This window comes from Nylanderia fulva, unplaced genomic scaffold (assembly GCF_048542155.1).
Source record: "Nylanderia fulva isolate GAGA-0341 unplaced genomic scaffold, ASM4854215v1 Scaffold161, whole genome shotgun sequence".
NCBI lineage: Eukaryota > Metazoa > Arthropoda > Insecta > Hymenoptera > Formicidae > Nylanderia > Nylanderia fulva.
In genome coordinates, this window is record NW_028189846.1 from 204,147 (window position 1) to 221,636 (window position 17,490).

At 31.5% G+C, this 17,490-nt stretch overlaps 1 protein-coding gene and 1 long non-coding RNA gene across 5 annotated transcripts; one reads left to right on the top strand and one right to left on the bottom strand.

The window, feature by feature from the left end:
• Positions 1 to 8,826: 8,826 nt before the first annotated feature.
• Positions 8,827 to 10,298, top strand: LOC114943176 (uncharacterized). Of its 4 annotated transcripts, none has more exons than XR_014924316.1 (4): positions 8,827 to 8,933; positions 9,093 to 9,159; positions 9,659 to 9,823; positions 10,101 to 10,298. XR_014924316.1 is itself a non-coding variant. In XM_029318760.2 (4 exons), exons 1-4 carry the CDS (start codon positions 8,861 to 8,863, stop codon positions 10,205 to 10,207), a joined length of 393 nt encoding a protein of 130 aa, XP_029174593.1. In that variant the 5' UTR covers positions 8,827 to 8,860; the 3' UTR covers positions 10,208 to 10,298. The 4 variants fall into 4 exon arrangements, 1 of the variants encoding a protein (XP_029174593.1); XR_014924318.1 differs by having other exon boundaries at positions 9,746 to 9,823; XM_029318760.2 differs by having other exon boundaries at positions 9,678 to 9,823.
• Positions 10,299 to 11,565: 1,267 nt separating this feature from the next.
• Positions 11,566 to 13,707, bottom strand: LOC146723896 (uncharacterized). Its single transcript, XR_014924319.1, has 2 exons — positions 12,952 to 13,707; positions 11,566 to 12,692 (listed from the first exon to the last, which is right to left on the bottom strand). It is a non-coding gene; the product is annotated as an uncharacterized LOC146723896 (long non-coding RNA).
• Positions 13,708 to 17,490: the final 3,783 nt, after the last annotated feature.

Genomic DNA, 17,490 nt, shown 5'->3' on the forward strand with positions numbered 1-17,490 from the left:
CACTCACCCCGACAGCAAAAACAGAGAGAAGACGATGCTACACGTGACACATCACTCTAACGACTGTGCGGTATTCTACCTCGACACAGTCGATACATATATACGCAAAAAACAAATATAAAAATAAAATATGAAAATAAAAATAAAAATAAAAACAACTAAACTAATCGGCACTCATGTCAAAAGTCTAACAAAAAACCCGGCTATGTAAAATCACAAAGCTAGATTTTGGTAAATTTTTCTATTAACAGATCAAGATTCTCGTTTAATTTATCAGTGTCGCTATGTAAATTTAAACTATTCCTCTGACGTTTTATGTGGATCATTTCGGATATCAAACGTTTACCTAAAAAAGGCTCCTCGTCTAAGACTTTTACATCCTCCCAATTAAATTCATGGTTCAATAATCTATGTTCCGATATGACTGATAATTGTGACGCGTTTCTTTTTATGTTGTTGCGATGTTCTTTTATCCTAGTTTTCAACAATCTACCCGTCTGCCCTACGTACGACGCATCACAATCCATACAATCAATTTTATAAACTACATTATTATGGAGTTCCCTTGGTAACTTATCCTTGTGTACTTTAATGAATTTACGGAGACTGTTAATTGCTGTATATGATGGAATGACATCCAAATCACGTGTAATGTCCTCGATTCTCTTCGATACATTATTAATATACGGAATATTAAAGTACGAAACTTTTTTCTGCGTTAGAATCTTGTCATTGCATATATTTGCTCTATTGTTATGCAACTTATTATTATAGCGGAAGAACAACTTTTTTAACCGCGCTTGCAAAGTATGAAATATCAAATTGAGAGGATAATTATTAGACAAAAGAACTCCAATCATAGACTCAAAGTTACCTTTATGGAATTTCGGATGAGATAGCCAAAAAACTCTATCTGTGAGGCTGATAATGGTGCCTTTTTTATGACAGAGAGGATGCTGCGATTCAAAATTTAAATATCTACCTGAATACGTCGGCTTATGAAACAAATCAAACTCAATGCTCCCATTATTTATAATAATGGTGACATCTAAAAAATTCAATCGGTTGTCAACCCCCTCCTCCATGGTGAACTGCAATCTAGGATGGAAAGAATTGAAAGTGTTTAAAACTATTTTAAGCATGGAGGGTGGGGCCGCCAACGCGATATCGTCAACATATCTAAAATAAAATGGAAATGACAATGGAATCGCAGCAATCGCTCTACTCTCCAAATCTTGCAACGTGATATCCGCAATGATCGGTGAGAGGGGGGAACCCATAGGTGTGCCAAAAGTCTGTTGATAACATACATTATTAAACATAAAATAAGTCGAGTTCATAATAAAACGAATTGCCAATAAAAATTCATCTCGTGGAATAATACACTCTTTTTCAATATACCCCCATCTGTTAATTAAACTATCAATAGCCATATCCAATGGTACGTTGGTGAACAATGATGCAACATCTAGTGAAACTAGCTTCACATCACTATCCACACATAAACCATTTAATTTGTTCACTAATTGGAAACTATCAGAAATAGCCGAATCAGGTTTCGGAATTGCCTTATATATTATCTTATGTAAAAATTTTGCCAAGTAATAAAGAGGTGTATTCCTAGATGACACGATGACACGTAAAGGGCAATTCGGTTTATGCACCTTCGGCAGACCATACGCTCTCGGTAAAACCCCGTCCGTGCAGTTCAGGGATTTATATGTTGTTGAAGAAATGTAATTCTTCGTTTTCCATCTCATTAAAATTCCGTGTAATTGATTAATTAGGTTCCTAGTCGGATCTTCTAGTCGAATATTTATTAGAATTACACATTTCTAGTATAATGATAAAATTTTATTAGTTAGGAAAAGGTGACAGTTTATTTTCTGCTATTATTTTTAAGAAATGTTGTCTCATACGTTTAACATCAGCAGAATATGTCTCATTACAAGGATTTTCTCCTAAAGCTATAGTTGTAGCAAATGCGGCAGCAAAGATTCCACAACATATACCATCAGGTTGTGTTTGAACGTTTTCAAATATTATATTATTTTTATTTATTTGTGGATAACGGCGATGAATGTAATTTTTTTCTTTAGCCTTCAATGTTTCGTATGTACAGCCAGATAGATTGTCATACACTCGAAGCTTGGTGCCGTCAAAAGAAATACATCGCCAGTGATTACTGCAATTTTCTCCAATAATTTGTAAGCTTTTGTCGTTACAACTTGCTTCAATTATATGAGGATATAAAATATCTTTTTTTAATAACTAGAACGCACATGCAAATCGTTCTGGGAGAAGATATTTTAGAAACAACTAACAGACGAATAAATCGTCTCTGATATAAAATATCTTTTTTTAATAACCAGAACGCACATGCAAATCGTTCTGGGAGAAGATATTTTTAAAGCAACTAACAGACGAATAAATCGTCTCTGATGTAAAATATCTTTTTTTAATAACCAGAACGCACATGCAAATCGTTCTGGGAGAAGATATTTTTAAAGCAACTAACAGACGAATAAATCGTCTCTGATGTAAAATATCTTTTTTTAATAACCCACACGCACATGCAAATCGTTCTGGGAGAAGATATTTTTAAAGCAACTAACAGACGAATAAATCGTCTCTGATGTAAAATATCTTTTTTTAATAACTAGAACGCACATGCAAATCGTTCTGGGAGAAGATATTTTAGAAGCAACTAACAGACGAATAAATCGTCTCTGATGTAAAATATCTTTTTTTAATAACCAGAACGCACATGCAAATCGTTCTGGGAGAAGATATTTTAGAAACAACTAACAGACGAATAAATCGTCTCTGATATAAAATATCTTTTTTTAATAACCAGAACGCACATGCAAATCGTTCTGGGAGAAGATATTTTAGAAGCAACTAACAGACGAATAAATCGTCTCTGATGTAAAATATCTTTTTTAATAACCAGAACGCACATGCAAATCGTTCTGGGAGAAGATATTTTTAAAGCAACTAGCAAACGAATGGATCATCTTTGGCATGAAATATCTTTTTTTGTTACTACTGCAACTTTATAACTATTATTATTACTATTGTACTATTGTAACTATTATTTATTATTACTATAATATTTTTACTACTAACAACTATTTAAAATAAGCAAAAGACTTCTTTATTTTTCAGAAATTGTTACTTTTAGAAAATATGTATATATATATTATGTAAAAAAAATTTATAACAATTGAATCCCATAAATATTGAATAAGAATGAAGGAGGTGTCATTAGAATATCGCAAAAATTTTATAGATGGAGAAAATCTTGCAAATTTTAAAATTATCTTTATTTTTCGAATAATCTCAAGAATACAAAGTTTCACTGTGGATATCACGTTGCAGGACATCCTGCGTATATATACACATACATACATACATTCATATATACATATATATATATATATATATATATATATATATATATATATACAGGGTGTCCCATAATTCGCGAACCACCTCGAATGGGCAGATAGAGCGTGTTGAACTGAATAGAAAAGTCCTGTATCATTTTGCGATATTCGCAATAATTATTAAGTTATTTATTAAAATATTAGAATAAGCAGGTAGAAAGCATTATTTGATCGAGAGGCGGCGTCATGCAGCAAGCGGCGACCAATGTAGTGGCGCCGAAAAGTAAGATGATACTTTTGATACTAAGCGGCATATAACAAATAAGTCATCCGACATGCACACCGAGTCCGGCCTACCGCTTTCTACCCGCTCATTCGTTTAGATATTTTAGTTAATAACTCAATAATTATTGCGAATATCGCAAAATGATACAGGACTTTTCTATTCAGTTTAACACGCTCTATCTGCCCATTCCCGGTGGTTCGCGAATTATGGGACACCCTGTATATGAATGTATGTATGTATGTATGTATGTATGTGTATATATACGCAGGATGTCCTGCAACGTGATATCCACAGTGAAACTTTGTATTCTTGAGATCATTCAAAAAATAAAGATGATTAATTTGCAAGATTTTCTTTATCTACAAATTTTTTGCGATATTCTAATGACACCCCCTTTATTCTTATATATTATATATATATATATATATACACACGCGCGCACACACACACACACACACACACACAAACACGCGCGCGCGCGCGCACACACGCACACAAACACGCACACGCACACGCGCACACGCACACGCGCACGCACACGCACACGCACAGGCACACACATATATATACAGGGTATCCCAAAAAGATCGGAACACTGAAAAATCTCGAAAAGTATACGTTTTACAGAAAAAAGTTTTAGACAAAGGTTATAAAAAATCTATTCATTGATCTGATCAGTTTGACCTTGGACAGTGTTACCAAGGTCAGAATAAGGTTACCTTAAATTTCTTAGATGGAATCCTATATTTTTTATTACATATTCTTGTAGCTTATCTCGAGGGCTTTCCAAAACACTATAATAAAATTATTTTTCATAAAGTGCTCTTTGAGTTATAAAGGTTAGAAGCTAACAATTTTTTGACATAAAATATATCTTTATAAAATATTCCATTTTCGATAATCATACCTACTTTTTTGCACAGTATAATAAAAAATCAATTTATTAAAGAAAACAGATAATTGAATATGTAATATTCAATATGCAGCAGCATACTTTTTTTATAAGCAACTACAGGGTTTGTCCGGAAAGTAATGCGTCGCATTTTTTTGTGACGCGACTATACATCGCAGAGCGATGGGACCGGTTGGGGAGGAAGGGGGGTACCCTTAGCTTTCCAACGGTAGGTCGCTCAATTGTTTCCATGCGCTTGGAGGGTTAGGACGGCTTATTCTGTGAACCTCTGCTTAGTGGTCGCGTCGAACTTGTGATGGAGAGAACGATAGAGCAACGCTATGCGATAAAGTTTTGCGTGAAGCTGGACAAGACGCCGCTGGAAACTTTTGAAATGCTCAAGAAAGTTTTCGGGGACGATTGCCTTTCCAAATCGCAGTCAAACAGATGGCACAAGATGTTTAGAGAAGGTCGGAAGGAGGTCGCCGACGAGGCCCGCGCAGGACGCCCGTCAACATCGCGAACGGACGACAATGTGACTCGTGTGCGCCAATTATTGAATTCAGACCGTCGAATGAATGTTCGCTTAATGTCGGAATTATTGAACTTGCCGAAAACGATTGTTCACGAGATTGTATCGGAAGACTTGGCCATGCGGAAGATTTGCGCAAAACTTGTGCCCAGAGTGTTGACCAATGCGCAAAAGCAACACCGAGTGGAAGTTTGTGAAGAACTCAAGCAACTCTGTGCAGATAATCCCAATTTCCTGAACAACGTTCGGCGGACTTTTTTTTATTTCCTCGGCTGAAAAGGGAGCTCAAAGGACAACAGCTCGAGTCGGTTGACAACGTACAAGCTACTTCGACGGCCTCCCTGAACAGCATCCCAGTCAAGGAGTTCCAGAAATCTTATGACGCATGGAAATCGCGTTGGCAAAAATGTATTGACGCAGAAGGGTCATACTTCGAACAATTTTAAGTTGTTTCACCTATGCGATCAATAAATTCTTTTTTAAAAAAATGCGACGCATTACTTTCCGGACAAACCCTGTATGTGTTTTTTTACACCAATTCATTGGTCTCATTATTCCGTGCAAAAAAGATATGATTACCGAAAATGGAATATTTTACAAAGATATTTTACATTTTATGTCAAAAAATTGTTAACCTTTATAAATCAAAGAGTACTCCATAAAAAATAATTTTATTAGTGTTTTGGAAAACTCCAGATAAGCTACAAGAATATGTAATAAAAATTATAGGATTCCATCTAAAAAATTCAAAGTGACCTTATTCTGACCTTGGTAACGCCGTCCAAGGTCAAACTGATAAGATCAATAAATACATTTTTTATAACTTTTGTCTGAAACTTTTTTCTGTAAAACGTATACTTTTCGAGATTTTTCAGTGTTCCGATTCTTTTTGGGACACTCTGTGTATATATATATCAAAATCGAAAATCGAATATACGTAACCCGCGGAAATTCAAAATTCGCGATACTTTTTGAACACACCTCGTATATATATATATACGAGGTGTGTTCAAAAAGTATCGCGAATTTTGAATTTCCGCGGGTTACGTATATTCGATTTTCGATTTTTTTGTGGCGTTATGTTGGTACTCATGTTTCTCATTTATGCCGACAAGTACGGCTATTTTGAATGTTCAGTTAATTTTTGACAGCTGCTTTGCTTGCACGTGTTTTGGCTCGTCTTCGATTTTTGCCTATTCCAAAAAATGGATCAAAGAATCTGTATCAAATTTTGTGTGAAAAACAAAATTAAGTGCGCGGACGCATTCCGAATGTTGACTGTGGCATATGGTGAAGCTACCTTGGACCGAAGCAACGTTTATCGGTGGTACAAAATGTTTTCCGAGGGCCGAGAAGATGTGAACGACGAAGAGCGTGCCGGACGCCCGAGCACGTCAACAACAGACGAAAACATTGATGAAGTGAAGAAAATAGTATTGGTCAATCGTCGAATCACCGTTAGAGAAGTTGCTGAAGACCTAAACATATCGATTGGCTCGTGCCATTCGATTTTTACCAATGATTTGGGCATGACACGGGTCGCCGCGAAATTCGTACCAAAATTGCTCAATTTCGACCAAAAACAGCATCGCATTAACAACACACTAATAATGCCGCAGCCACCGTATTCCCCAGATCTGGCCCCCTGTGACTTTTTCTTGTTCCCGAAACTGAAGAGGCCCATGAAAGGACGACGCTACGCTACGATTGAGGAGATAAAGACGGCATCGAAGGAGGAGCTGAACAAGATCACAAAAAATGATTTTTTGAAGTGCTTCGAAGATTGGAAAAAACGTTGGCACAAGTGTATAATATCTGGTGGGGATTACTTTGAAGGGGACAAAATAGATATTCATGAATAAATAAATAATTTTTGAAAAAACACAAAATTCGCGATACTTTTTGAACACACCTCGTATATATATAATATATATACACATACCTATTGATTTATTTAGCAATCTGTCTATCTATCGAACTATCTATCATCTATCGATTAACCTATCTATCTATCTATCTATCGATCTATCTGTCTCTTCTCTCTTTTCTACATTGCATTCTTTTATATATGCACACGTATATAATAATTTTTTTAAAATATTGTACATTACAAAAGTAAAAATAATTAAATTTATAATCTAAAAATATATAAAAATTTTTTATGAATATAATGATTACAAAGATTTAGTAAATAATTTTTTGTAATAAATAAATTATTTATATGATTTAGTTGTATCTAACTACTGCTCTGTTTTGATAATAATAGCATTATTATGTATTCAATCTCTAAAATACTTGTATATAAATCATTTATTACAAAGAATTATTTACTTTATAATCAATTATAATTATTATAGATAGGCCTGTTTATACACATACACACACTTACACACAATATATATGTGTATGTGTATAAACAGGCCTATCTATAATAATTATAATTGATTATAAAGTAAATAATTCTTTGTAATAAATGATTTATATAAAAGTATTTTAGAGATTGAATACATAATAATACTATTATTATCAAAACAGAGCAGTAGTTAGATAAGAATAAATTATATAAATCATTTATTTATTATAATACAAAAATTATCTACTAAAACTTTGTAATTATTATATTCATAAAAGATTTTTATATATTTTTAGATTATAAATTTAATTATTTTTACTTTTGTAATGTACAATATTTAAAAAAAATTATTATATACGTGTGCATATATAAAAGAATGCAATGTAGAAAAGAGAAAAGAGACAGATAGATCGATAGATAGATAGATAGATAGGTTGATCGATAGATGATAGATAGATAGAAGTGCACATGCGCATTTATCATCCTTATGATGATATACTTAACTCGATACCGGTCTTCTTTGCCGTGCTACATGTCGATAGATAGACAGATTGCTAAATAAATCAATAGATATGTGTATATATTATATATATATATATATATATATATATATATATATATATGTATGTGTATGTATACATATATAGAAAATGTATATAAATAAACTAACCTGTACATCCAGCCCTTCTTGAAGGAAACTCTACGTTTCGAAAGGGGCAAATGTTTGGCGTCATATTTTCGTCCCATGGTGTGAACAACACACAAACTCAAGTATACGCTGCTTTTTACGCGTATGAACGTGCATAGCACCGCGCGACGTGAGTGAGGCGTCGCACAGTAGATCATATCAACGTATAATACGCGCGGATTACTGTGGTACATACATACTACTGATACCGCGCGAATACGAAAGATCTGACGCGCATTTTTACGTACATAATAAATCGGAATATTTGATAAAAAAATATATATATAAAATATATGATGAAAATATATATATATATATATATATATACATAAATATATTATATATATATATATATATATATATATATACCCAGATAACACACGATGTTCTATGAATATTCTTATTAAATGTAAATGTTCTTAATTTCGGAATATTCGCATTGAATATTATATAAATATACATAGAATATTCCCAGATAGCACATAATGTTTTATAAATATTTTTAAAAAATGCAAATATTCTTAATTTCGGAATATTTTAATTGAATATTATATAAATATACATAGAATATTATAATCAGAATCGGATTATTTCAACAAAGAAGAACGTTCTAAGAATATTTTTCGAGTTTATTTATTGCACATTGTTAAGTGCACATGCGCATTTATCATCCTTATGATGATATACTTAACTCGATACCGGTCTTCTTTGCCGTGCTACATGTCCATATATTATTCTTGTGTTGCTTCGTATTGCTGCTTATACGAAACTTTTAATCACATTTTAATCAGAGGTAAGTGTCTTTTCACTTTTATTAATTTTATTATATAAAATTAAATAAGGTTTAAGAATATTTTTATAATTTTTACATCATTGTTAGAATCAAACATTTCAGTAAATATAAGGTTATATTTTTATAAAGTCGGACATAAAATATTTCTTTTTATTGTAGCACTAATACAAGGAAACTTTATTATCGCAATCATAAGGAAAACCGAAGAATGTGAGACGTTTTTATGGTAAGAATTATTATAAATAAATTTCTTTTTTAATTACAAGCATTTTTTAATTTTTATTTTTATTTTTTGTCTAGCTGAGAACATAAAAAAATAAAAAAAATACTACTAGAGCAAAATATTAGTAAAATATAAACTTAATTTAATAATAAAAATAATTTGCTTACTGAAATTAAAAATGAAACGTCGTTATTCTAAGACTACTTTATACAGAAAAATAAAAAGAGGAACAACTGCATGCTTAGAGTTATCACAAGATTGCTCCTTTGATGATAACGATTTATTATAACATCGAATAGCAATAATAAAAAGGTACTTAATGTAATCGCAGAAAATGTAGAAGACTCAGAATATATTGATGATAACGATGAATTACATTCTTCTACGAATGTGAACTGTTTTGATGATTTTAATTTGTATGATTCGAGTAGCCAATCTTGTGATAATTCTAATGATGTTATTGATTGTAATAATCCAATGTATTTGGAACACACTATTGTAGAAGATAATGCTCAAGATAGTTTTAGTAACAGACTGCGATTATGGGCAGTATCTTATAAAATTCCACATAAATTATTTTCCAATGAAGTAGCAGAAGGCTATAGCTGGATTGGATTTAAAGGAAAAAATAAGTTCTCTCTTTTACGTATTGCAGCTGTTATAATAAGTAAGTATTACACTCATATATGTACATGCACACACGTGCACAGTGTGTATATTATACTAATGATCCATAATAATCGAATCCTTTTTAAGTATAAAAAATTGTTCTGCCATATCAATTGGATATCAAATACAGATTCTAGAAATCCTATATATTAATTATTGGCTATTGAAGTAACATCTATGCACTTAAAAAAGACTTAATTAATGTGGGTCAATGTGCTAAGTATAAATAATTAATATAATTGTAGTTATTTAATTATTTAAATATTATATTCCAGCGGCAGTGCAAAAAACACATAGCTCAATCACGCTGTGTGACATTGAAGCAGTTATCAAAGCATGGCTTGTCAAAGCAAAGTTTAGAAACACTAAAAAGACGACGTAATCTAATTCATTTATTATGATTTATAATAAAGTGGTCACACATCAAGAATGTGAAATGAAACTCTAAGAATACGATGAAAAATTAATTTTATTTCAAGGAACGAAAATTAATTAATTTAAATAAATTAAAATTAACTTTTTTATTTTTAATTAATTAATTAATTAATTAGATTTTTCAACAGTTGTGATCTAATTTTGTTACGAAGTATCTCTTAACTTCATTATTTCTTTAGAAGTAATTTTTTTCATTATTATTTTAAAAGAGATGCAATATTTATCAATTCCTTGTATCATTAATTTAGTATTTGAGTTTAATTTTAGTATTTTTAGTAATTCTTAGTAATTCTTTAGTAATTCTTTATTTTATAATATATTTGTTATAAATATTTACGTATGAAAATTAATTTAATATTAATATTTATAACGTTTTTTATACTAAGAAATACATGTGCAATAAAAAATTTAAAGTTTATAATTCTTTCAAATCTTATTACAAATTCTATTCCTAATACACACCCAGCTAGCAAAATGATACAAACTTTGCACAAAGATTGCGGCAAACTCGAGCAGGCCTTTGTAGCAAAATTGCAACAAGGTGTGTCCGCATTAAGCTGAGCTTTTGCTGGCAAGGTTTGTCACAACAGCGTGACGCAAAATTCACGTAAATAACAGAGCAAGCTTTGCCGTGCGCGTCATGATAGCAAATTTGTGGCAAGAATAGGGCAAGGTTTGATCTGGCACTATAAGACGCAAAATTCACGCAAATAACAAAGCAAACCTTGCCGTGCACGATGTGATAGCAAATTTGTGGCAAGAACAGGGCAAAGTTTGCTCTGACACGATGAGACGCAAAATTTACGCAAATAACAAAGCAAACCTTGCTGTGCATGACTTTAATAGCAAATTATAGCAAGAACAAAGCAAAGGTTGTCGTAACAGTGCGGATTGTAATTAATATAATAATTTAATGAATTAATGAGCTCATTAAAAAGATTTTAATTAATAGTATATTAAATTTTATATAAATAGATAAAAATAATTAAATTTTCTTTATATTTTATTATTATTATTAATATTAATAAAAAATATATAGAATTTTAATTATTTTTATATTTATTTATTTATATAAAATTTAATTAATGCTATTAAAGTCCTTCTAATGAGCTCATTATTTTATTATTAATTACAATCCGCACTGTTAAAACCTTTGCTCTGTTCTTGCTACAAATTTGCTTATATATTTGATTATATCAAATTTAATTAATACTATATATTAATCTCTCTAAATAGAGGGATAATACTTAAGCAATTTTTTTAAAGTTTCTATTATCAAAAATGTTTTATATTTATTTCCATATATTTATCTTCAAATTTTTATTTTTAAAAAATCGGATATCTATAATTTATAATCATATATATAAAGACATAAGCGTTTTATATGTATATATAGACCGCTATTTAATTAGTATATATATCACTGCTCAATCCTGAAAAACTCGATCAATCGGCGTCACGAAAGGAACTGACCGAAGCTACCTTTTCTTTCGCTATTATAATGATATTACATATATCGTACGACGAGTTTGTCGAACGTAGCAATTGGTTAACGAATAGAGAATTTCTAAAGTTTCTATCTAATATTCAATCGTTACGTCCGACCACCATCATTTTGTAGTATGAATGTAATATCGGCCTTAGACAATTGTGCTTTGCTTCACGCGTATTTAGACGGCGGGAAGATTGACACCATCTATTGCAGAATTATATAATGACCTTAAAGGTGCGTACAGACTTACAACAGAACATCGTAACGTAACACCGTCGCGTAACACCGACGAAATGCATGGACAATACCCCGTAACGCTTAAATGTTTGGTGCGAGGTACTGTCCATACATTGCGTCGATGTCACGCAACGGCGTTACGTTACGATGTTCTGTTGCAAGTCTGTACGCACCTTAATATAATCAACATAGTTAATTTAAAATCTTGAGCCTTAGAATTATTCGTAACATGTTTAGATTTTTAATCTCTTTTCAAATATAATAATTATAGACAAATATAAATATATTATCTATATAAATATAAATATACTGTCTGTAGATATATATTTGTCTATAATTATTATATTTGAAAAGAGATTAAAAATTTAAACATGACAAATGATTGTAGTATCAAGATTTTAAATTAACTATATATGTTAATTATATTAAAGCCATTATAATTCTGCAATAAATAGTATCAATTTTCCCGCCGCCTAAATACGCGTGAAGTAACGCATTATTGTCTAATAGCGAAAAAAAAGATGTTCTGTCAGTTCATCTGCGACATCTGATTGATTGAGTTTTTCAGGCCTTAACGGTGATATATCTAATTATTGAATAACGGAAACGATTTTTATTTCTTGACGATGTTATTGGACGCTGAGCCAAGTTGAACACCATTAATTTCGTCTTGGGAGTTCTCAACTAATAATAACAGCAACACCTGAAATATACAATATATACAATAGTACGAATATATCTAATACTATATTGTCCGTAAAAGAAACTTTATTGTCTGTCCGAAAAGAATCAGCAACGTTAAAGGAAGCAGCATTATCCAACTGTTTGTGCGTAACAGGATCTTGTGAAACATTTGAATGTAAAGTATTTTTAATTTCCAAAGTAATTCGCCTTCGTTGTCTCGCAGACAACCGGTGGAAAGATTTACGCGAAACAGAATATTTAACTGATTTCATACTTGCCTGAAAAATCTTCTAATCCTCTGCGATACCTTGCGGCACTTAGAACTTGGAAGCTCGTCTCAAAAATGTGGGAAGCTTCTAGAATTATAACCTCTGTGATAACCTTGCGGCACGTATGGTAGCACTCACGGTGGTTGAATTTAGAAGAACGCGGGAACAGTGCTGGAGGTTACAGGACAAAAATTCGCGCAAACGTAGTAGCGCGCATTAAAAGCGCGCAAACGTATGTGACACATGACTACGCCATGCACGGCAAGGTTTGCTCTGTTATTTGCGTAAATTTTGCGTCTCATCATGCCAGAACAAATCTTTGCTCTATTTTTGCCACAAATTTGCTATCACGCCATGCACAGCAAGGTTTGCTCTGTTATTTGCATGAATATTGCGTCTTATCGTGTCAGAGTTAACTTTGCTCTATTTTTTTCGTAAATTGTTTGTTATACCGTGCATGGCAAGATTTGCTCTGTTTTTGTCACAAATTTGCTTTATATCGTGTATCACAAGATTTGCTATTATTGACGTAAAGTTTGTATTTCACCATGATACCATCATTTGCTCTCTTCTATAAGTAAAATTTACGAACAAACTTTTCTCTGTTAATTGCAGCATCATATAACGAAAAGTTTTGCCGTTAATTTGTTCGAAATATTTAGACAAGACGAAGCAAGGCAAATGTTTGCCAGAAAATTGTTGTTAAAATTAAAGCAAACTTTGCCGAAAAGCTTTAACGAAACGTGATTTTATCACTCTTGGCTAGCTGGGCAAAAATTCATATTACTTTATAGAAGTCTACATTCGTTTTATTTCCATTGGAAGCTGTTGAGAAAATAAAATTTATAATATATATGTTATGTGTGTATATAGGAATAAAACAAACACAAGCTATGTGCCTCTATACGTACTCTATACGTATAGAGTATAGAGTATAGAAACACATATAGCTTGTGATCGTTTATTCCCATATACATAACATATATTATAAATTTTATTTTCCCAATAGCTCCTAATGAGAAGGAAAACGAATACAGGCAGAATGTCCTATGAATATTTCGTAAATATTTCTAAAATCTGTTTTGCATATTACAAGAATATGTTGTGAATGTATTCCGTATATTACAAGAATATTGCAAAGAATATTTTGTAAATGTATTCCGCATATTATAAGTAGTCCCATTTTATTATTCTCCGCACATTTATATAATGTTCTTTTCATTATATCAGTACATTCTCAGAATATTCTAATATTCTCGAAAAATATTTATAGAATCTTTATAGAATATGTTTGTGTTATCTGGGTATATATATACACATATAACATATAACATATATAATATTGGCATATTATATCTACATATTTTTAGAAAGCATATTTTCTCTCTCTCAAATCACTCGCATACAATTATGAACGAGCAATTTGAAAAAGAGAGAGAGAGAGAGAGAGAGAGAGAGAGAGAGAGAGAGAGTGTCAGAAGCACGGTCGTATACACACCGTGGTCAGAAGACAAGACAGCATGAGAGAGACGAAGATAATATGACTGTCTGTCCTTGTCTAACTACACGATTGCAGCTCCATCTATCGCGACATCGCGCAACTAATTTTGTGCTCTGTATTATTCCCAAATGTCATTTCGCACATACACATGTGAATGAAATATTCCATAACCAAGATCTTTTTTATTAGACTTCTAAACTTATTTCTGCAAGCTCACTAATATTCCTTTATGCAATCTTTTCCGCGAAGTGGTCTTATTTTGTACGTATAAATTGTGAAACTTTTATACAAGCAAATATTGTTATGACGTGACGCGAGAAGCCAGAAAAAAAACTCGTATTTAAAAATTTTTTGTCTTTTTATCACAAATTGAGACAGCTTCGCAGTTTATTATTATATTAACTTTAATCGTGGAAAAGCATTTGTTATTCTATTAACGCAATAAAAACTTCTTGGTGTTGGAAAATATAATCGGTTCGGCCGATAATAGTAGACCTCCGGCATCCCCTTAAACTATTAAATACACCAAATTCTTTAATATACATTATATATTGTCACTACCCCTCGATACGTGTACAATTGTCAAAATATGCAATGACAGTCGCTCACGAAATAAACGCTGTGACAGAATCAATCAGCATCGCGGAAAAGGGGCAACAATACATTCGAGACTTTCGAGAATCGACTTAACATGCCTTTTTTAGAAATGGATAATTTGCATCTTTTCATATAAATATATGTATAAGTATACAATGTGTAAATGACAATATCAAGCATTTTTGGGAAAAAGTAAGCATTTTCTTGAAAAATGTTTTAAACAAAAGTTTTCTAACTTCGAGGGGGATATAAGATAGTCCATAAGTCATTGATTTGACCTTGTATAATTATTTGCAGGTTACGTAAAGATGGCTTTTTTTAAGGCTAATATTTACAAACTTCGAAAATTGCGGAATGGCTATATTCCTGATTGTCATCAAATTAATTCTATTATTACGTTTCCCGCTACTCTCTATATCTTTAACAAATTCGTGAATCGCTTCTTCTTTATCAGTTATAGGGAGGCCAAAATTACTGCCAAATTGTACCAAATTAGAAACCAAAGGTGGAATATTTGTGTTGGATAAATTAATAAACTCCCATGGGGTCTCCATTATGACCTATAATAGCTGACTTATTGTTAGTCATGCAAGATCTAGAGAATTCCATTTTTAACTACATTGACATAAACTTCTCTTTTTATTATCGATATGTTGACGATATAATATTGACTGCTCCATCGAGAGAGGTTACAAGAATTGTTAATGCATTTAATGGATATCACGAGAGAATGCAATTTACTGTGGAACGAGAGAAGAATCGTTGCTTGAGTTTTTTAGACCTCTCAATTAAAATATTAAATAGAAAAATTTATATTGGCTGGCATCAGAAAGAAACGTTTTCAGGTAGAGTTTTATCTTATTTTTCCAATCATCCTCAATGCCAAAAAGTCGAAATAATATACAATTTAACAGACAGGTGTTTGCTTCTATCACACCCACAATTTTATAGCCAGAATCTTGAATTAGTGGTCAATATACTCTCAAGTAACGGTTATCCTTTTGACATGATATTCAGCAGCATTAATCACCGAATTAAGCATCTCATTTCCAATGGAATTATGTTATACAAATATAAACATAAACCAACACAAATTAATAACTCGGAAAAAAAAGAAGAAACAAAAAAAAAAGAATTATAGTTATTCCGTATATCAACAAGATTTCAGAAATGTTTGTCTCTTCGATAAATAAATCTAATACAATGATAGGATATCGATGTTTAAACAAACTCAATAAAATCATAAAAACTCATAAAGATAAGAATCAAGTCTCACATAATTCCAATGTGGTTTACGAGATCAGTTGCAAAGATTGCAATGCAACATACGTGGGTCAGACAAAGAGACAATTACAGACAAGGATAAAAGAACATATAAATAACATCAAATTGGATTCAAAGAGACACTCTGTTATCTCTGAACATAGAATTAGGGAGCAGCATACATTCGATTGGAATAAAGTTAAAATTTTAGATCATGAAATAAATTACCAAAAAAGATTGATTTCTGAAATGCTACATATAATAGAACAAGAAAACGGTATAAATTTAAAAAAAGATACAGAGTTACTCAGCAAGTCTTATTTGGATGTTCTTGAAAAATTAGCTAACATAGAAAAAAAAAACAAAATAAGAATGTCATGTAAAAAATAATGCCTTTGTAAACAACCTGCGATATAAGTACCAAATGTATAACCGTTCTTCATAATGGCATGTAAAGTGATAAGTAACTGAGCTGTGGCGTGAATATTTATAAAGTCATCGATTTAGCAGATTCAAAAGTAAGCAATTTTCATTGTAATATTAAAAAAAAAAATTTTCTAACAATAGTCATTAAAAAGTGTGTCATTTCATATAGAAACGTATAATAATTAAGGGAGACTAAAACAATTCCACGCTTTCAAACGATGGAATGCCAAGAGTTTTTCCACCTTTAAAATTATCATTGGAAATAATCCGCATTAACATCTTGAAATGATCCAAGAATAGTATAGAGATGTATTCAGCCGCAAAATCATACATGCTACACATCATCAAAAGTTGTAATCGTTCGCATCATCCAAGTTATTATATATATGATTATAATTAATAGTAAGAATTGGAATCGTTAGCATTGTCGAAATGTTTTTTAAATTTTATAATTGACTAATATTATATGACTTCACTGATGAAGACTGCGTACAGTCGAAACGTTTGTGATTTAATTGTATTAATATGTTTTGATGTTTTTATATGGTATAATTGGGAAGCAATAAAAATTTATATTATTCATTAACATCCTAATAATTTATGCTCTTGAGTTGGCCTGTACTTACATTAATTTTACAATTTTAAATTAAATTTCTTTTTGTGCGCAGTAAACAATCTGCTATAACAATATTGTGATGTTCAAAGATTCTATTCCACGTGTGCACAGGTAAACAATTAAATAATTTGTTAGTGAGATTAAA